Source organism: Falco rusticolus, chromosome 11 (assembly GCF_015220075.1).
Source record: "Falco rusticolus isolate bFalRus1 chromosome 11, bFalRus1.pri, whole genome shotgun sequence".
In the NCBI taxonomy this organism is placed as follows: domain Eukaryota; kingdom Metazoa; phylum Chordata; class Aves; order Falconiformes; family Falconidae; genus Falco; species Falco rusticolus.
The window spans coordinates 9,215,173-9,236,480 of NC_051197.1; the positions used below are offsets into that span (position 1 = coordinate 9,215,173).

At 45.2% G+C, this 21,308-nt stretch overlaps 1 protein-coding gene and 1 long non-coding RNA gene across 2 annotated transcripts in view; both read left to right on the forward strand.

Annotated features, from left to right (window-relative positions):
- Positions 1-4,127, forward strand: part of LOC119155386 (BEN domain-containing protein 5) — a 965,021-nt gene extending 960,894 nt beyond the window's left edge. The window contains exon 13 of the mRNA XM_037404023.1: positions 1,446-4,127. Within this exon, the coding sequence (XP_037259920.1) occupies positions 1,446-1,566 (121 nt within the window). The 3' untranslated portion in view covers positions 1,567-4,127. The remainder of the gene's footprint in view (positions 1-1,445) is intronic.
- Positions 4,128-15,127: 11,000 nt separating this feature from the next.
- On the forward strand, positions 15,128-17,477 carry LOC119155861. Its single transcript, XR_005106875.1, has 3 exons — positions 15,128-15,355; positions 15,519-15,720; positions 16,900-17,477. It is a non-coding gene; the product is annotated as an uncharacterized LOC119155861 (long non-coding RNA).
- The last annotated feature ends 3,831 nt before the right edge of the window (positions 17,478-21,308 follow it).

The following is a 21,308-nucleotide window of genomic DNA, read 5'->3' on the forward strand; positions in this document are numbered from 1 at the left end:
ACGAGGTTGGAGCTTGGTACATGCAGGGAATGATGATGATCTCAGAGCTGGTGCTGCTTGGTGTGGAGGAAACCCAGTCTCCACTGGCAGCCCACAGGCAGGGTTGTAGGGCTGCCTCGGCTGCCAGAGAGCAGCCAGGAGCTGGTTCCTGTGGCTCCTGGTCCCAGTATTTTGCTCGAGGCACCTTTGCAGCTCCAGTGCTGGTAGGGGGCTGCGAGGTGGAGCTCCCGACTCTGGGATGGCCCGGTGCTGGCTGAGTCTCCTGAGCTAGGGATGGTGCTGCAGGTCCCACACCTCTTGTCATTCAGGCCCTCATCAAAGCAAGGTCTCTGGGCACAATGGTGTGAGTTGTGCCATCTTCTTCCCAGGCCCGGGCTAGACAGGCCAGGGCTGAGGCTGTACGGTCACTTGTGCTTGTCTTCTGTGAAACACGTGTGTCAGGACCCAGAGGGAGGAGAGGCAGCGAGAGCACTGGGCTGCAAGATGAAGGATTTTAATTAAGGCCTCAAGCAAAGAGGCTATACAAGTAAATGGAACAGAAATGTTACAGAATTAACTGATAATAAAGGATAGAGATTTACTTTTCCTTAAAGTAGCGAACATTTATCATACACATTGTAAACACAGCTGGCAGCACTTTGTCTTGGAAACAAGTAGTGAGACTTATCAGGAACCAAAGTGTTACAAAGTAGGTCTGGTTCCCCAGGCAAACTGTGGGAAAACGAGGAGCTGCTTCTGTGGTGCTGAGGTGTGAGGAGCTCAGCTCTTAGCCTGTGAATTCCTGGGGCATCACTGCAGAAGTGCTTCGTCTCTAGCGTAACTCTGCTCCTTCGGAGGCCGGCGGTTAAACTCCCACTGCTCTGCTAGGACTATAGCCAGAAAGGTGCACTGGCAACGCCATGTTCCAAACTGCAATGACAACTAAAGTTTTGCATGACTGTTAGATAACTGGAGTTAATGGGCATGGTGAAATAACAGCATCACGTCGGGCTCTTTGAAGGCACTGGTCTGGGTGTTGGAAGCACCAGTGCTGAGCAGACCCATGAACCCAGCTGTCCTGTGAACAATCTATGCCCCAGAAGGAAATACTCACAGTGATACAAGGACTGTTAATGAGCAGAAATGAAGTAAAAATGTTTCAGGCACGTGGGAGCCGCAGTGAGGAGTAAACAGTAATAGTGCATTACCCGAAGGCAAGCAGTGGGGCCCTTCTCTTGGAAAGCTCAGAGCTAGCGAAAGCCCTTGAAGTCTTCTGGAAGGACTAACTCTGCTCTGGCCAGAGGAGGATGGGACCAGCTGGTCTTTAACCAACTCTAATTTGTCTCAAGCTGCCAAAGCCTTCCTTACAGATGCACTTCACTGTGAGACTTTACACATGGCTTACCTGCTGCTGAAGCACCTCAGTGTTTTGCAATACCTGTCCTCTCTCTCTTTTCCTTTGACAGGAAGGAAAAATTGCCACTTTATAAATGCACTACCCAGCGGGGCCAAGGGAACAGCCATGCTGGCAGCAAGCCCGAGAAGAGGAGCCAGGCACATCTGAAGGACCAGTCTCTCTCCACGTGATGAGAAGAGAAGAGAGAAGGGCTGGTCTGTGGGGAGAGGCGCAGGAGCACGTCGCGGTCTGGAACGGATGATGTTTCTCTTTTTTCCCCAGACAAGTATTTCTAAGATAACAGATAGTCCAAAGGAGGAAGAGCGAGATGGAAATTAGCTGGAAATTTTACCATTGATTCTTTTTTATTTATAGATGGTAAATCAATTTTAGGGCTTTTTTTTTTTTTTTTTTTTTTCCCCTTCTTCATCTCTGGGAAAAAAAGAGTGACCCAATAGATTTACAGAAATCATTTGCGGTGGCTGAAAAGCGATTTGTTAAAATGAGAAAGCCTCCCCTTCCTCCACCAGCCTCACTCTCTCTCTCTTTAAAGGGGTAATCCATACAATGAGCTAACGAGGGAGTCCTGGCTCCCTTGCTGCACCATGTGATGTGTCCCCTTTTAGTGTCAGGCTCAGAAGCTCTTATGCCAATTGCATGTGCTAGCCCTGTTAGCTTGCATTAAGAGAGCCTGATAAATAGCTTCTGGGAGTCAGGCAGGCGCTCCTCTGTGTGCCGTTTATCATCTGCTGCATGGTTAGGTTTTTTGCTCTTCTATCAGATCATTCAAGGAAAGGGGTCATATGAGAAATGTTACTGTCAGGCTGCAGGCATGAAACTCACTGCACGACCTGCCTAACAGGCAGGAATCATGGTTTTCCAGCAAAAAATGGTTGGGTTCTAGAAAGACTGGGCTTGCCAACTGATGTATGACTGAGGCAGTGTGAGACGGGGGTAGTGATGAAAGGGATGAACAAACAGTGTTGTGCCACTATTGTAAGAAATCTCAATTAAAACCTCACCACCTTCCCATTACATGAACAGCATGTGAAATCCCTCCTTGAAGCCACCATCACTAGGTCTTGTCTCCTGTGTTGTGCAACTGATTGAAACATCTGCCAGTTATGTGGATGTGAAGCATGAGGCCAGTGGGTCTCAAACTGGTAAAAGAGGGTGAACCTGAGGGGAGTCCAAGTGTCTCCCAGCGGATGGGAAGGGTGAGAAGACCCCCTTGCCAAGCTATCAGAAGCTTTGCAAAACAGCTTCTCTTTACTGTCTTCTGCTAGGTGTTGGGCTGCAACGGTAGCTTGGAGGAGAGAAGGCACCAAGATCCAGTGGATAAGAGAGGGAAAGGAGGAACCAGACTGAGGGTGAAGAAAGACAGGTGAAACAAGACTGAATGAGCTCCTCTTGGTGTGGGGTGGCCCTGAAGGTGTAGTAACCCCAGGCACTCCATTTACTAGTAGAAGAGCTAGGCTGGTTGCTCCTCTTTTTCCCAGGACTTGAGCACTATGATCTAGGAACGGAGTTAGATTCAGCTGGGTCCTCATGCTGGCCTGTTATGTGAGAAGAATGCATCCTGGGGATAAATTAAAAGGTATGATAAAAACTGAGAACTATAGGCTAAAATTGACCGTCCGGGTAATTTATATTTACTGTCCCTTGTGAAAGTACTCCCTGATTTCCCAGCAATGGAGACCCAGCTGCAAGGCCCAAGCACGACCAACACCGCACCGAGGTGTGATCCTAGGAAGAACTGAAAGCAGCTTGGGTTGCATTCATGCGTCCAGGTAGCTAGTGGGCCCTCACACATGCTCATCTGTCTTTGAGTACAGTTCCCATACCCATATCTCGATGGATAGAAGGGAGTTCTGTGTGAGGTCCCTGAGCTCCATTCCACACGAGTAAACACAAAGCAAGCATGGTCACGGCTGAGGTCTGCATTCTGTGTCTCGGGACCTCACATGCACTTCTGAAGCCCGGTCACAACAAACACCCTGGGAGCCACTGGCACATGGGTTTCCATCCAGTGATCATTACTGCAGCCAGAACGAGTTAGCAGGTACAAGTCAGGACAAAAATTTGGCTTTGCATGCCTCCGAAAAAGGACAAGCTACTCAGGATCTGACAAAACTTGAGCTGATTGTGTCTGTGCATTAGCCACCTGTTAGCTGGGCTTTCGTTAGTTACCTTCTCTCTGATAACGGGAACATGGCTGAAAACAAGAAAGAGCTATCCCACTGGAAGGAAAATGATTTAAAACACCAAGCAAACCTGTTACTGTCAGTATTTCAAGGTGAGGGGGTTAAACTGTGCATGTTTTTAGGGAGAATAAAATGCCTTCATATGATGAATTCCAAAGCATGCAAAAGGCACAGGGCTGGCTCTCTGTCTCCAAAAGCAGAGTAATGAATAGCAGTGACAGTGTGATAATTAAAATGACCTCTTGGAGATATGGATTAGAAGGTATGCAGAGGGGGGATAAGTTCTTCTTTGAATTAATCTAGTGCTAATTTATGACTATCGTTGGGTTTTATAGGGTTTTAGTGGAAGACTTTCAAAGTTGGTTTACTGGGGTGATAATGGTCCTTCTGCATATTCATTGGAAAAACACTTGCAGAATTCCTCATTATTTCTTTTTGAATTATAATATATATATATATTTATTTAATGAGAGAGTTTCAGGTATTTGCTTAGCTGCTAAAGAGTCTACTCTAGAATTATGAATAAAGTGATAAAAGCAGCTGTGGAATGAGTGTGTTGTTTCATTTTCATTCCTTCCTCCTCACAGGCCCACCAGTCACTTCAAAACCAAGATGCGGACCAGCGGATTCTGGGAAGCCCTTGTGCTGCCCTGTTATCAGTTGTCAGAGGCTCCTGCTATCTGACTTGTAAAAGTCAGTCTTTGAAGTTTACATTTAATAACCAGATCTTCCTGGAAATTGCTGTCTCCACTTCTTACTTGTCTCCTGCTATTTGTATCTTCCCCACAGCCTGCAACTTCCAGGTCTTGGTATAGACCTGACGTAGGCTGCTCGCCTCTGCCAGAGATGCTTCCTTTCTGCTGAGATATCCCAAACTTTTCGTTGGACAGAAAGGACAGATTGGAGACAGTTACCCATATGGGAAATGATGACATCCCATTTGTCAACTCCCATGCTGGTAACCTTCTTCCCATCCTCTCCACCTGCCTAGCAATACTGTAGCATCTGAGCATAAGGTTATCTGCCAAGAGCATCTGCCTTGCTCCTCAGTCGGGCAGCACGCCCGTTCTGGAGCCCACCCTCCCAAACCTTGTTCCAGCACGTCATGTTCAAACTCTTTGCTCTTGTCTTCAATTTCACTCCTCTCTGTTTGTCTCTGGCACCTCCTGGTCCACCCACAGCCGCAGCTGCCCCTACCCATTTTTTCCACTCTAAGATCCCAATCATGTCTCTTCTGAATCCTACAGGCAGAGCGGACTCTATTGTGCTTTCTTCATAGACCCACCTCTGCTTTCGAGGCTCACCAATAAACCATGTTTCTTGAAAGCTTTCCCTGACAGCTGGGGATGGAAGCCTAAGCCTTTCACGGTGGGGCCTTTGCTAGCTTGCATGGCGAGGGCTGGCATGCTGGCGTGGCAGAGTGTGCGTGGTGTGCATGTGCCATTTCACAAATTCTTGGGGAGACTATGATGGGAGCTGAAAATATGAGACCTTTTGCTCCCAGCCTCTAGTTCACTTTCCTCCCACGAGGGCTGAAGTTCTCTTCCACCTGAGCAGGCAGATCCTGCCTAAGAGCCAACTTCTGGCCTGGCATGAGCCTTTTCCTCCTGGAGACTATCTGCATCTCAGACGTAAGTAACGCACGTTGTACACTCAACAGTAACTCTTTACTAGTTGCTTGTGTCGGGTCCAAGGTAAGGTAACACCAGGGATTTTGAAATGTTCAGAGGCCAATATGGGTCCAAAACTGGGTGTTTAATTTGACAGAATGGTGTTTACTCTTAAAAACAACATCACGTGTTTATCTGAGCACAAGTGGAGGGCTCTTCTTGTGGGGAGACCGGAGCCCCATTGCACTGCCCTGCCTGTTTCCACTCTCTGCTAGGGGAGCTGCAGGGCCCTCCCTTGGAGCCGTGGCAACGTATTTAACTCCCTTTGTACAGGACTGGCTGATGAATTTTAAAATGCTGAAATTAACTTCGTTTTCTGTGCATTCTGCTCTCCTGACAAGAAAATCCTGCTACAAGCCCCTGTGCAGGCCGTCTAACTGCGCTGAATTGGACCCTCGCTGTGAGGGGATTATATATTCTGATTGGGGCTGCGTTTGCAATTATTTTCTCTGCCACACCAAAGTCCTTTACTGCAGAGCTGCAAACCAGTTATAGGAACATGAAATGCTTTGACTTCTTCACTAGGGAAACATTAATCCAATCACAGGTTATGTCCATTACAGACTATGGCAATATTGTATACAGGAATTCCCGGGAGAAGGTTCTACAAAAATTGGAATCTCTCTATAACCATGTTATGAGATTTACTGGTGTGGATAAAATGGGCAGAGTTAAAATTACCAGGCTGGCTATCTCTAAAAGACAGGTGAAGTCTGCTGGCTATCATTGCTTCATAATATTACAAATGGAAAAGCCCTGAAGTAATTGAATAACACATCTGCTGAAAAAACCTTGTGAACTGCTATAACCTAAAGATAGACTGCAAGGAAACAACGTAGGTACAGCACCCGGTTAAAAGGAAAAAGATGCTTTCCTTACCTGGCGCAGGAAGATATCGCAAATGCAGATACAGATTCTCTCTCTGCCTCCTAGATTATATGTGTGTGTGTGTGTGTGTTTGTGTCTATCTACCTCTTTTCACATAAAAGTAAGTTAAACCAGTTTCCTCAGCAGCCAGAGGCACGGTGCTGGATGGTAACAATTCATAAGCAGAGCTCACTGCATTTCCTTTTGTAATGGAAGTTGCTAAAAATATTTGACACAGCTTGCAAAGGAACTGATTTCTGTCCCCTTAACGTCTCTCTGTCCTTGTGCAGAAAAAGATTTCAAAGCACTTTGCAAGAGTTGATTAAGTTTTTCCCTGTGCTTTAGTATCAGCATTCAGTGGTCCATAGCCATGGTTTAATAGCAGAGAGCAACTTCACTGGGTCGCAGCAAGCCCAGGGCTATGAGGAAGATGAGCACTGATATCACTGCTGCAGCCACGGCCAGGTGCAGCCTGTCCGCGTCCGTCCGTGCAGCCTGCACGCACCGTTCGGAGGGGGAGGATGGCCGCAGCCTGCTGGCTGCCTCAGTGCCACCCTGTAGGTGCAGCCAGGTTGCCGCCAGGCTCCCCGGGGCCACGCGCTCCGGACCCCACAGAGCTGGCCAGCCGTCGTCTCACCTGCTCTCGGGAGGTAAGTGTGCGATGGACTGGACTTGTGGTGGTGCATGAGGGGATTTGGGATCAGATCAGACACTGTAGATCCTTCCATGGTTGTGCCCGGACATGGAGGAGCACCTCTCATGCCTCACGTTCCTCCCCACCTGGTAGTTCTGAGCAGAGACCCCAGGGCACCTGACATAACAGCACTGCAGCAGCATGGCTGTCCGGGGGTGTCATAGCTGGTCAATGCCGGGAGCTGGGACTGATTTCACGTTTTGTGCACCTCTCCATGGCAGACTAGCACACATGGAAGGAAGATAAGCTTTCGAGACAGCGAGTCTGGAGGGGTTTGAATCCTCCTGTGGAAGGAACACAGGGACACAGGGGAAGCTGACAGCACGAGTACTGATGTGCACAGTACATAACAGAACTTTGAAATCAAAGTCCTTTGGATTTGGTTTTTTTTTCATGAAGTTGTTCATTAAAAGTTGTTTATCATTGAAAATGTTATACAGAATACAAAACTGCTGCTTTTCCAGAAAGGCTTGACATTTACTGTCTGGAAGCAGTGGGAACAGAAACCATCCAACTCTAACTTAAGCTGCAGTATCAATAGCCTGGGTATATGAAGGAAGATTTTTTACCAGCTAGTATTTGGAAGAAAAAAGTACCAGAGCAAGTTATGCCACTGGAGACAAAGTCTTTCTCACAGTCATGAGGGAGCCAATATCCTACTGTGATCCCCCGTCACACACATAAAATTATACCGAGTATAAAGAGTCGCCCGCTCATTTTGCACATTTAGGGCTGTTACCCCTGGTACTTTCAGCCAAAGCAGGCTGCACAAATCCTGAGGATTTGTACACATTTCCCTTCGGTGCTAGGTGCAGGTGGGTTTTTTTTGTTTTGCCCTATATGTGTACCACTAAGATTCATGAGGCTTGTTCTGTAGCATTTATGACCCATTTTAAGGCTGGATTAATACATTTTTAGAGGTGTAATTTTTTTAGGTCCGAAGTGTTACCCATGTTGTGTGAGGCAGTTGCAAGATGCCCCTTCACAGAGCTGTGCTGCCAGAAATGCTGAGGCCACTGGTGTTTGCAGTGCTGGATGCAGAGTGCAGTCCCGCAGGGAGGCAGCGTGCTCTTGGCGGGGAAACTGTTTTCTGGCAAATCCACGTTGGACTTCATACTTTTATTTCTTTGTCCCCTAAGGCAGATTTCTTTTCCCCCTCGGTCGGTCGGTTGCAGCCCTGTCACACTCCCAAAGAGTTTGAGCAGCTGATCCTGAGTCATCAAGTGGAAAACACATGGCATGTCCAGGGAGGCTTGACTAAGAGGTAGGAGGAAGAGCAGAGAAAAAAAGATGGAGAAGCACGGTTTAACTTCAGCTCAGGAAACTGGTTAGAGTCTGGAAGTGCCTTTAGCATGGGAGTGGCTCATGCAGAGCTCGTGGTTCAGCAGTGAGGGGTTGGGTGAAACCTTTGGGCCTTTTAGGTGAAGAGCAGTTTTGCTATTCTTCTGAATAAAGCCAGGACTTCACCCTAGAAATCTTGAATGCAGCTCTCAGCTCTTCTATGGACTGGATGTTGCAAGATTTAGGATAAGGTGAGGAGTACTTATTTCTGTGATTCATCTCTACCATGCAAAACCCCTCGATATATTACTGCCTCATACTGATATTGCTTTAGATACCTTTCTTCCGTGTGAGCAAACGCCCATTTCTGACATGGTGGCCCAAGACTCAGGCAGCTGAAGTGAGTTGAAGCAGGACAGGAGAGGGTAGAAGAGCCAGCGAGGGAAGTGAATGCAACTCCACAGCTGAGCCACAGCAGCCAGCTGAGTGATGGCAGTGGGTGCTTGGCTAAATCATCAGAGATGCTCACAAGGCAGTGTTGGTAGAGTAAACTGCAACTAATAATGGCTGTTAAATGCAGACATTTCATACTTCTTAACCCTGAAAAAATGGGGAGAAGTATTTTTGCAAAATACTTCCTTTTCTGTCACACTCACGCTGCATGTTCAGTATATCCTCTTGCCGAACCAAGCTGCTGTTCAGCCATCCTGGAAACTCCGAAACCATTCATCTGAGGATTTTGACTGAAATGGCTGTAAACATCACAGTCCCCAGGTTATTGGTTAGTTCCAAGCCCATAATATGTTGGGGATCTGTGAGATGACAGAGGCTGTGTGCAAAACCACAGGGAGCAGAACCTCAGAAACCCCCATGCCACTTACTATAATCAGTGTAGATGCCACCTTCTGGGGTTAATCTTGTTTGCCCAGGACAACCTCCAGATATCTTTGATGACAAATTAAGATTTCCTAAGCTTCCTTGCTCAACTTCATCAGAATTTCACACTTATTATATCCATGTAGCCCATTATCAAAAAGCTAAGAAGAGTGTGCTTCATTTTTGCATCGTAGATAGGTACAAAGATGGTTAGCTGGAGCAGTTCTGCCATGAATGCTAACTGTCCTGCCTCCTGATACAGTGGAGATGCAAGACATAATAGGGATAGTATGATGGTGCAAAAAAAAATGGTCACAGCCAAGTTCACCTTACAACCTGAGGCATGTGGTATTTGAATGAAACTGTTTCCTGGAACCAATGCCATTTTAAAACAATTTAAGCTATAAATTTCAAATCTCTAAGTGGATAGAGAGCAGCCCGTGTATGGATTGAAAGAAAAAAAAAAAGAAATCTCTAATTTTCATTGATTTAGAAAAATGGTGGCAGTCCGCATAGTGTGAGGCCAGAGGTGGAAACCTAAGCCCTGTTTTGAGCTAGGGTGGCATGCAGCATGAAACGTGCCAGGTTAAAGGGAAGGCATGTTCTGGGAAGGGCATGTTCTGGGAAGGGCATGTATCTGGAAATCATCAAGGGCCATCAGAGCAACTAGTGCTGTCCAGGGTAAATTTTCCTGAATTTGGCTCCTCACCATTTCAGTGTCTAAACGCCTACAGTTTGTATAAAAACGTGTTTGTACTCCAGGCTGTAGGTTCAAAACATTGGACTTGACCATACACACAACTGAGAGGGACAAAGAGATGCATATTGCGGCTTATTTGACATGAGTATATCAGCGCATCTGTGGCCACTGTCCTGCGTGCATGCCTGCGTGATGTGGAGGGGATGCCTGGGGGTAGAAGTAACGCTCAGACGTGTTTTTAATCCCTTACTCTTAAATGCATATAGGCCAAAATCCTTTGTTATTTTGAGTCCTCTGGGCGAACAGCTACAGGCAAGTTAAATACAAACAATAATAATGATCAGAAGCACACGTATCAGCAGTGGTGCAGACTAGCCGTGGGTTTCTGTACTTGAGAAGGAGAAGCACATCCAACATACACAGCCCCTGGCTGCCCCAGAGCATTTTCTTGTGCTGTCGGGAAGATGGGAGTGCTGTGTGTTTCTGGAGAGGGGATTAATCAGCAGAGCTAAACGCCACTAACCCCTTGTTACTGCCTGCCATAAACTTAACCAAACCTAACAGGAAGAAAGAAGAGGTCCCTGGTGTAGCCACAGGCATCAGATGGCGTAACCCACACGGACCACGCACCCAGGCAGGGGCAGGGCTGCTCGCCATGGATCGGGGGCATCCCAACCCTGCCTGGGCCTGTTCTGGCATCAGAAAAGCAGTTCAGTCCCAGAAGAAGCCACGAGGCCAGGCATTCATCAGCACAGCTGCACTGATGCCAGTGCAGGATAGCAGGGAAGACTCTATCCCCGTGTACTTTTAAATCATCAAGCTAATAAGTACCCTGGATGATAAGATGTAATCTTTTAAATACAGTATGGATTTCTTCCCTGAATTATGCATGATAACATCTTTAGGCATGAGCTTTATTTTTTTAACTGAAAGAGCTGTCTTTTGGTGGCGGCGGCAGTGGTAATCACTGTGTTTTACAGTTCGGCAGGCTGGCCCGGCGAAGGCTCCCTATTGCTAGGCAATCTCTGCTAACTTCTGAGGAGTGTTGGGCCCTAGGATGGTGCCAGAGCATGTCCAGGAAATGTGAGGCTGTTAATCCACTGGTTTAACAAGCTGATACTGGTCTCCAAGCAAAAGTAGCCAAATTTTGCATTGAGGGAGATCGCAGGGAAAAGGTAATGCTAGGGTTTCAAAGGTGACCGGACTAATTCAGATCAAATCTAGCCACATGCAGTCCCCATCTGTGGCTTGCTGGCTGCTCCAGGGTGTACAGGGACCACACGTTACACAAGAGAGAATGGGCACACATTAAAACAAATAGATGAAATTCCATCTGAACACAAGAAACCAGTTTTTAACTGTGGAGGTGGTCAAACAGTGAAACAGGGTGCCCAGAGAGGCGTTGGAGTCTTCATCCCTGCAGACATTCAAAATCCAGCTGGCCATAGCCCTGGGCACCCTGCTCTAGCTGACCATGCCCGAGCAGAGGAGATGGACAAGATGATCTCAAGATTCTTTCCAACATCATCCATTCTTTGAGTCTGTTTCCTGTTTCTTTTACCCGTTTCTGACAGTTTTACTGGTCATTTTGCAGCAAGCAGTGTAATAATACCAATATTTAGCTCTTTTGTGGGATTTTTCACTCCTTAATCTGCAATGCCTTTAATGAGGTTTGTAGTTCGTCATCCCTTTTTAACAGTGAGGGGAACTGGGGCAGTCAGAAAACAACTGATTTGCTTAAAGACATCCAGGAAGACAGGGGAAGAGGGACCAAATTTCCTGAATGTCACCGCCTGTTCCTGGACCAGCGCTGCGATGCCTGTGCAGGCAGTATTTTGGAGAGAAGCCTGGTGTACCCAGCACCCAAGTGACAGCAGAGGCTGAAGGCACTGGATGCAGCAGTCTATCCATGGATGCAGCCCTTGGACTGTAAACCACAGCAAAAGAGAAATGCTTCTGTGCTTTGCCAGGGAGACAATGGCACAGGCAGCTCCACTCCGGTGAGCTGAGCTGAACCACAAACAAGCAAGCTGGTGCTTTAACGAAGGCACATTCACAACTGCTGTACACAGTCTTTACCCACCAGTGCTTCAAACTACAGGTCTGGTTTCTGTGCATCACGTTTCGGTTTGTTTTGTTTTTTCCAGTGCTTCTACTGTAGCTCTCAGATTTGGCCACATTGCAAGGCATAACAACACAAACATTCTTTCTTAATAGTACTATTATTACCAATCCTTACAGATTGATGTTTCTAATATCATAAAAATTCCTTAACTGAAGCTCACATTGCTGTGATTTTGCATCTCAATGCATTTTGATCTATTGACAAGTACACCTTGAAAAAAACCAATAATGTTTGGATTTTTCTCATGAATATTGAAAATCAGACAGAAGAGCAGATGTGTGTGCATGTCCACAGATACACAAGCACAGAGCCCTCACTTTTAAGTATTTGCTTAAATCCCAGATCCTGACAAATAGGAATGATCTGCTTTTTACTCTTTGGGTGAGCTGAATAAATACGGGTATTGTGTTTGTATGGAATAGAGGAAGCAGGCAACGGCCATTTATGGATGATTAATCACAGCCATGTATTCTTTATTTCATATTTATGGGTGATACAGTGGGCTGAATTTTAATCAGCTCTCACTATGGTGGGTTTTCATGTTCCTGCTTTCAGCTGTTAACACTTTAGAGATCAGAAAACGAAATGAGTAGAATGGCTATGGATAGGGATCACACTCTGGTTTTAGCAATGACTTTGCTTACTGCCTTCAGAGAAGGAACAAAAGAATGTCTCATGCATGTGGTCTTTGGAAGGTAACTGGGAAATGGATGCAGTTAATGGTAACAGCATATAACAGTCAGTAGAACAGTGAGTTGAGTTCAACTAAAACCAGCTCTGAACCCAGATTTACGGTGTCTCTACCTAAGAGTTATAAAAAACAAGGCAAAACAGGGAACAAAATGCTACCACTGGCATAGAGGGAACATCCTTGTTTGGAGGTGCTTTACAGCCGTTCACACGGGACAGTCATAAGCCAGTGGAAAAGGGTGGCTCCAGGCTCGTGCCCCACTGAGTCAGTGATTCCTCTGACAGCAGGAATGTCTGTCTACAAATGAACGTAGGGATTTAATGTTTTCTGAATTTGTTACTCAGTAGACAAAGCTGGATTTTCTTAATGGTCAGCACTGGGAGCTACCCCTGCCTGGATGGGGAATGCTGCACTCCCTGGCCTCTGACTGGTACAGCTGTAGCTTGAAAGATTGGCAGAGCAAGTGCTGTAAGATTTCAGGTAGAGCTCAAGAAGGCTCATTTAAGGATTATTGCAGGAATGGCTCCTCTGTTCTTCCTTGTTTTTTAACTTAAATATGCAGTACGGCAGAACGCTTTTCAGCAGAGACACAATCTTCATTCCTTTGTTCAAGGAGTGGAGAAAAGAATAATTAACAGAACCCTTACCTCCTCTCCTTGGATGATGCTCAGTTTGACCTTTACAGTACTAAAGTGGTATTAAGATAAGAATCAAGTACTGTATCTTGACCTCAGCCACACCACGGTACATCTGAATTTGGAGTCAGACCGCTAAAGCAATTAGAATTGACTGGGACTAAGACTGGTGCACATGGTATTTGATATTTCTGGCATTTATATTCACAGCAGTCGGTGGGATCCATTGCGTTGCCCCACAAGTGCCCCAAACACGCCTCGTACAATTTGTTTATTACACATTGTATTAATTGCACAGCAGGCGATTAAAATGGAGAGCATTTAAAAAGTCAAATTGGCCTTTTACACCACGTAATTTGGGATGGGGGACAGATTGCTCTGGATGATTTAGATACCTAACTCAATCAATGAGTATGAGACATCAGAATGCCTTTGGAAAAAAAAAAAAACCTGCAGTCCCTAATCTTTAAATTTCATCTTTAATTTTGGAGTGCAATTGGTGCTTAGAAAATATAGCTCAGGGAGGGCAGGGAAAGAAGAGTCCAGTGAGCAAAACTGAAATCTCGTTTAGCCAGGGTCTGTCGTCAGTGAAGAGGAGATGGGAAATTAGCACACAGCTCAGACTGGCTCGCTCGCAGGAATACATTGACAAAATCACTGCAGGCACATGACGCCATCCAGCCCATAAAAACATACAGTCCTTTAAAATGAGGGCCCTGCGTGACAGATACTTTTCCAGGCATTAAGACTCTGGCAGCCCAACCAAAGTATAACATCAAGAAAGTAAATTTGAAGGAGTTACTTTATTACAGATAACACTGCCTTTTCCAGATAGCCACGCTTCAGTTAAACCCACTGAACCAAACACCACGTTGCAATTCAGTCGGGAAAAGCAGCTTGCCCTAAGATATGATACAGGACAAGAAAAATTAATAATTTTGAGACGTATCATCAAGGAAGAATGTGAGGATTTTTTTTCTTCTTCTCATTGGGACTCTTGAGATTCTCCTCCTGGGCTACTTAAAGCCCAACTTTGTTCATGCTGCTCGGATCCAGTTTTCATACCCTAGCATAAAAACTGACCTCTGAAAAGAAAGCAGCATTACATTCTTCCATACGCAGAGCGCCAAGTGGAGAAAAGCCCCTTCACCGATAGGTGTTACTAAGTGATGGGGAGAATTTAAGTGATTTTGGTGAAATGAGGATTTAGCCCGCAAAGGGGCTCGAGCACTTTAGAGATTTGGAGGCAAAATGACAGAGCTTTGCAGCCTGAGGCTGCAGAAAACCACTGTGAAATTACCTGCTGCCTTCAGGTCATCCTTTGTGTTGGATGTTTCCTCTGGCTTTTCCGGGGCTAGCGAATGATCTGTCTTCAGAGCTGCCACTATTCCAGCACTGAAGATGCGCATAAGTTGTGACAAATAAGACGGGATTTACAGAGGAAGAAGTGCTATGCAAGTCCAGTGATGGAGGTAATAAAGATCTTCTGCCTGGATGCACAAAGGCTTTCAGGGTTTCTCGGGGTCTTACTCGCCAGCACAGTCTGAGAAAAGAATTGCTCACTTGGGCATGTACGTCCGAGTGTCCGTGCAACTGCACACAGGCGTGTGCATGGGCAGTCTGAGGTAAACAAGATTTCTGTCAGTCCTTAAGCACAGATAGGTTGTCCTCTGCTACACCTAGGAAGTGTGAGTAATAATTTAGCTCTTTTACATAACATGCTGTAATGAAGATTATTAAAGCTGCCTTCACAATTTCCAAGCCAAATTCTTCTTTATTTTCTTGGGAATCAAACTTTCAGATCCCACATGTGGCTTTGAAAATCTCAAATTGTAGGTCAGAAAATCCACAGAGATTTGTAACAACTTACTCCTTGCCATAGTTACATGATACGTAACAACATACTCCTTGCTTTGTCCACAGGACGACACTGATGGAGCAGGACTCAAACGATGGCTGCAGGCCAATAACCAACACCTTGTACCTTCCAAACCCTGGGACCACAGCACGATGCACATGGGAACCACAGCAGAGGACCCAGCTGGCAGAATACGCACAGGCCAGTCCCAAGTGCACAAAAGCTTCATCCAGTTGCTTTTGCTACACCGTGGCTTCCAGGGAATACCACTATATTTAATATAGCAGTGATTTGATCTTCAAGGGTTGAACCATGCAAGATACAAAGCAGGCCAGCACAACTCCTCTTCAACACTCAAGCAAATGAATATTAAATTCAGGTGCATATTTGATTGCCCAGCGTGGGGGCAGAGGGCTCAGCACTGGGGGATGCTGGAGACAGCCATTACAGCATCAGCCTGGGTTGTGGGGGTCCTTATACTAATTTCCTTCTCTGATTTCTAAAGTAAATATTTTTTGGTTTTGTTTTTTGTTTCTATCTAGATGAATGTTCAAAGACACCAAAACTAGTGAATAACAAGACTAAAATTTGAGCCACAGTCCAAGCCAACGGTGGATGAAGACATAGTTCAAGACGATAGCATCATTCAATCACCTGTGCCCGCTTCAGCCGAAAAGGAGTCAACGGTTTGTGCCTTCAGTCTGCTGGGTTCTGTCCTCCCTTGGGCCTTCCCCAGTCACGGCAGTAAGTGTGGTCCCCAAACCCCAACAGTTTAGAAGAGAAAGCTATTCCCAGGGTGTCTTTTTGGAAGCAGCCAACTTACAGCTTTAGATTGATGTTCACTTTTATTTTGCGATCATAGCTAATTAAAAGAAATTAATAGAAACATAGCCGGATCCAAAAGTTTATTAGAAAAGAAGCACTGCAGTTGAATTATGCCACTGTGTTGTGTATGACAAAGCCCACTGAAAGCTGAATACTTGATGATCTCTGGAATTTGACTAAGAGCTCTCAGGCCTTTGGGAGAAACTTGACAATTACTGATCTACATATGCTGACAATCTCTACATATCAGGGGCCCCATGAGGGTCCTTAATTGCTCTGTAAACTTCAAACTGGAGTGTTCTTCAGTAGGAAAAAACAAGATGCTGCATTCAAGCTCAAGAAGAGTGGTGGTTGACATGTTTATTAAATACCCCCAGGCCCCAAAGGATTGCAGGGTGGAAGGGTCTCTGGGTAGGGGAAGTTATAAATGCAGCACCAGATTTATTCAAGACAGAACAATTATGTATGAATGCTCAGGTGCAACTATGGCTCAATGGATCCAGGAAAACTTTATGCAAAAGCATTTTCACAATTGCAAACTGCATTTCTATTCTCTCGGTTGCACAGCCCTTTTTGTCACATTTGCTTGAGCTTTATGACAGCACACACAAAATGTCTGCGTTATTTGAATGGAAGCGGGCAATGGATTTTATAAGATGCTGACCTGAGGTTTTTCAAATGCAAAATACGTGACGTTTACCTTACTTTTGCATGATTGTAGGCAATGAGTTTTGTCCATGTACCTGGCAGGGGAGAGACCTTTATCCTCCAAGATATCTTCAACACAGGACCTGAATTTATGCCAGAAATTTTAGTAGGTCTGGCTCAAAATGAAGCTGCATGAAAACTGATCATTTCATGGGAGAACTGAGAGCTTCATATTCTTTCCCTTTAATTTACAGTTTGACACAAGCCAACACACTGATGATTAAGGTTACTCACGTGTTATGGATGGCGCAGAATGTTATTCTGGCTCATTCTCCTGCTGCTGTATTGACTTGATGATGTCAGCTTTGATGTTTACCTTGTATGTTGTCAACACGATCGCCAAGCAAATCCCGATTGCTTCATTCCTCATTCTATTTCTTTGTATTTCAGGAATGTCTACCCGCTGCCATGAGGGTTGACTGCCCTTACTGAACTGGCCACAGCGCACGGAGAGAGAAATAACACTAACCCCTCCAGAAGCCATCTGACACAGCAGCAGCAGACTTGGCGAGGGGTTTTACAAAATGCTTTATCATTTCTGAGGAGCAGAAGGAAGAGACAGAGCTTGGACTGCACCCCGATAGGATGAGCAGCACTCACCATTAGGAGAACACCCTGCCTTGCAATGAAGTTGATCAGGAAATAATTGAAGGGAACAAATCTGGAAACTCCCAGTGCCAGCTTCATTCTGAGCTCCAATGACACAATCCAGACCTTTGAATTTGGGGAAGGAGAGTGCTATCGACACAACACGTTAAACAACCTTAACTCCAGTGAGCAATGGCACCACTATAACACTTGTTTATTAGCAAAATGCATCTGATCTCAAAGGCCTGCATGACAAGTTCATTACAGATCAATTTAATTAGCTGATTTACATTTAATTTACATTTCAATTAATGTCTTTAGCAACAAAACGTTGCCTTAATAGGGTAATTGGCTGTTAGGCAATATGTAAAAGAATAAATAGTCACATTCTGAGGAAGAATTCCTATTTTCAAATTTTTATTACCATAAATAACCTAAATAATTATTGCTCTTAAGGGGCCACGTCCCAGTTCCCTTCTGGGCCTAATTATAAAGACTTAGTACCTCATTAAGCAAAATGGTTTTGGAGTCACAGAAAAGCATTACTCTAATCGTGACTCATTAGTTTCAACAAAAGAGGGGAAAACTGCAAAAGTCGGCACATTTCGCCATATTATTCTTGTGGTTCATAAGCAGCAGCAGCACATTTGAGAAGTGGCTGTTACAGCTGTGTAGGCATTTCTGTCACAAACCCCTGTTTTCAGAGTCGGGGGCGGGGGGGGATGTGTAACTTTGGTCATCAGCAGAGTCACGTCCAAATGCAAAAGCTGGCACGTGCACCCCTGGCACGGAGCAAGCAGCTTGAGCAAACTTTGTTTTTCTGTTCTCTGAGAGCTCATCTTTTCCCCACACGCATGGTGGTTTGGTTTGAGGATGTAATGTAGGTTCCATCTTCCTCTACCATGCCAGGAACGTTGCTTTCATCACCATAATATATCCCGGTGCACAGAAAATGGACATGTCTGTCAGGGTTTGTCCGCATTCTGTGATGCATTATCATATCACAGTGCTCCTTCCTTGTAACTAGAGAGCAAAAATTGACTGCAGGCTTGGGTGTGACCAGACTGCGACTTCAAGGCTTAGCGCTGGATCCAAACCACTGTGGCAATGGGATGTAAAACATGGATCTCATATACTCGGCTGGTTTAAATTTGTCCAAAAAAGCTGTGGAAGGTTTGGCGTGGTGCTGGCAGGTTTTATGCTGCATTAGGCATTGACTCTCTGTGCTACTCTAACACTACGCTGGATGCGGCACTGTCCGCCCTTCGGCAGCCGGTGCCATGCCAACGTTAAAGCATTAAGCTGGTGCACGCCCCGTGCCAGGAGCTCTGGCTGATGTGGTGTCCATGTCTGTGCTTTGCCTGGATGAAGTTTGTTCTGCTGGCAATCCAGTGGTGCAGAGATCCAGAACCGACAACTGGAACTAAGGCATTGATTGCATTTACTTATAATGACGTAATGTAAGGAAACAAAAGGGGAGTGATTTAAGATTTTGTTTAGCAAATAATAAATTCATAATAATCTAGGAATAGATAGAGCTTTGAAAAGGAAAGTGTTTAACTAAGGAGAAAACAACCTTCTCATGTAGTGTTAGTTTCCTCATTAGCCTTTAACGATGATTCATATGTAAAAGAAAGCAAAACTCAAACACCATACTATTCTTTCTTATGTTGCAGATAAAGCCAAAGCTAGAAACAGGGTTTTTTAATGATAGCATTGTGCAGCTTCTAAGAACAGAGAATCAGTGGCATGATTCTTTTTTTTTCTCCTTTCCCCCCTCTTTTTTCATATATCTGTCCCCCCACCCCCAGTGACTAAGTGCTACTGTCCTTGTTTTACAGGTAGTTAAACCGGCAGCATAGAAATGTTAAGTATCTCAGAGCTGTAAGGAGAACCTCTACCCTCACAGTCCAGCCTTCCTGCTCCAATGTCTATGGAAGTCAGTCATGACTTCAGTGGATTTTGGAACTCACCCTCAGCCCCCACACTGTGCCAGATTGTTACCTGGTGTAACTCGCCCAGCTCCAGCGGCAATTTATCTGGACTATGTGACTGGGCAAATTTATTGCCAGAGACTGGGCAAGTTCTAGTTCCTTAGTGCCTAATTTTCCTGTAACAGGATGCTGTATGTATGTACCATTAGGACAGTGAAAAAGAAATCAGATGGCAGTCTTTCTTTCTTCTAATACTAAATGCACCCTTTCACTGGGATAAGGAAAACAGTGCCAGAGAGAGAAAGAGAAGTTTCCACTTCCAAAGAAATGTCTTATTACCTTCAGAAGTTAATTGCTTAGGACTCAGCTGTATCTTCTAGTATTCTGCATTTTATTTTTGCTCTTAGACTTGATGGATCTGGAATTCTATTCCGAGCTGCTAACTCAATTTTTGCTTTTTAAAGCTCATTTAAAACCTTTCCTACTTTCCTGTGTCTCTGATTAACACTAATCCACTCTACCCTTTCTCTTCCTGCAGCTTCTTATACTCGCCCCTTGCTGCAGCCTGTAAGAATTCTAATTGGCGTCTGCTCTTCTTTTTGGGTTTCCATTTTTTTCTTTCTTCCTGCTCCATTTTCTTTCTGTTGCTATCTGGGCTGCTCTATGCCATCCTGTTATACTTTCTAGCCCAGATCTGCCTAGTGCTGTAAAGGATTTGATGATTTTCTTTAGGAAGGACTCTAATAATAGCCACAATCCTGCCCCTTTACAAATCTTCCTTACGATGAAGGGAAAAAAAAGTTTTAAAAAAAAAAAAGTTCTGCCCTCTGGAGTGAATTCCATTCAAAATCAAAAGTTATTGCTAAAAAAAATTTTAAAATCCCTCTCTATTCCTGATGGATTGGATAAATTTTAAAGGAGCAATGTTGTAATTTATGGGGAATTCGAGCACAGATCTCAGAGCTCCCTATTAGACCGGGTAACTTCAGATATTTTTTAAAGAAATAATTTCAGCTTTCTTCTCCAACAAAAGGCTACAGTTTATAACAGGAGATCAAGCCAGCCAGAAAGTCCTTGAGGTTCTCCGGTGACTTCACTGCTGTCCATCAAATTAACATGGAAGATGATGAAACATTGCTACTTTAATGGGCAGAGGGACAAAACCCCTGACACACTGCAGAGAGGCTTTTGCAAAACAAGCAACTAGATGCCATCTGAGCTGGATGAAGCCAGCAGATGCCAGAGCCCAGGACTATAATGGGATGTGATGGATTTTGAGCTTTAACTGCCATTTCGGGTGGCCTATGCCAAAACTGTGATTTCTCAGCCCCTATTCAGCTGCTGCCTCAGCTTGGCTGCCCCAGAGGTGAAGCTGTTCCCCTTGAAGACCGGTGCCTGACACTGGCTTCCTGGCCCTGCTCACAAGTAGCTCAGTTAGTGCCATTCTCACAGGCTTGGAGCCGTGTCGTGCCTGTGCTCCCAGGGCCTCGGAAGCCAGCGCTCCCTGCCGCCCTCCCGGCACCCTTGGCAGTGCCAGCTGCTGCAACGCACGGGCTCCGGAGCGCATTGTTCAGAGCCCTCTCCTCTGTTCTCCGTTTGGTAAGCAGTACTTTACCATTTACGTTTTAACATGCTTTGCAGAGTCACAACATTTACAGGCAGAACGTACTGTTAGGCATTAGGGTGGCCTCCTGGACATGACGGACCATAAAATACTGTTGTCACTCTTCTTTTTGTTTGACTAAAATACGTTTTGTTTTGACAAAGGAATTTCTTTTATCAGCTCTTCATTCTCCTTTGGTATTGTCAGAAAATGGAGAATTCACTTTCCCTTTGATAGTTTGTTCCAGTGGTTTCTCACTTTCTCTGTTACAATATAATGCCCAGTATCTAATTCACATTTTTCTAGCTTCAGCTTCTAGCAACTGCCTCTTCCTATGCCTTTCCCAATTATGTTAAAGATCCATAGAGTATTCTGCATTTTTCAACACATCCCATCCACTGTAATCAAGCCACAGCTTTTGGCTTTCTGCTCCGGCCGCTGTGCTATTGGCGCTGCAGTGAGAGCCATCACGGCCAGCCTTCCGTGAGCAGCAGAGTTCAGTGCAGAATACAGGTGCCCTTTCACACATTTCTACGCCAGCTGCTCTGAATTACTGCAGGAGCAGAGTCGTCATCTCTGCGGCGGCAGAAGAATGGACAAGAATAGTTGGTAATTTCTGCTTCCTCCATGACCATCGTCTTGAGTTGCTTTGCCAGCCTGACAATGTTCTTTTC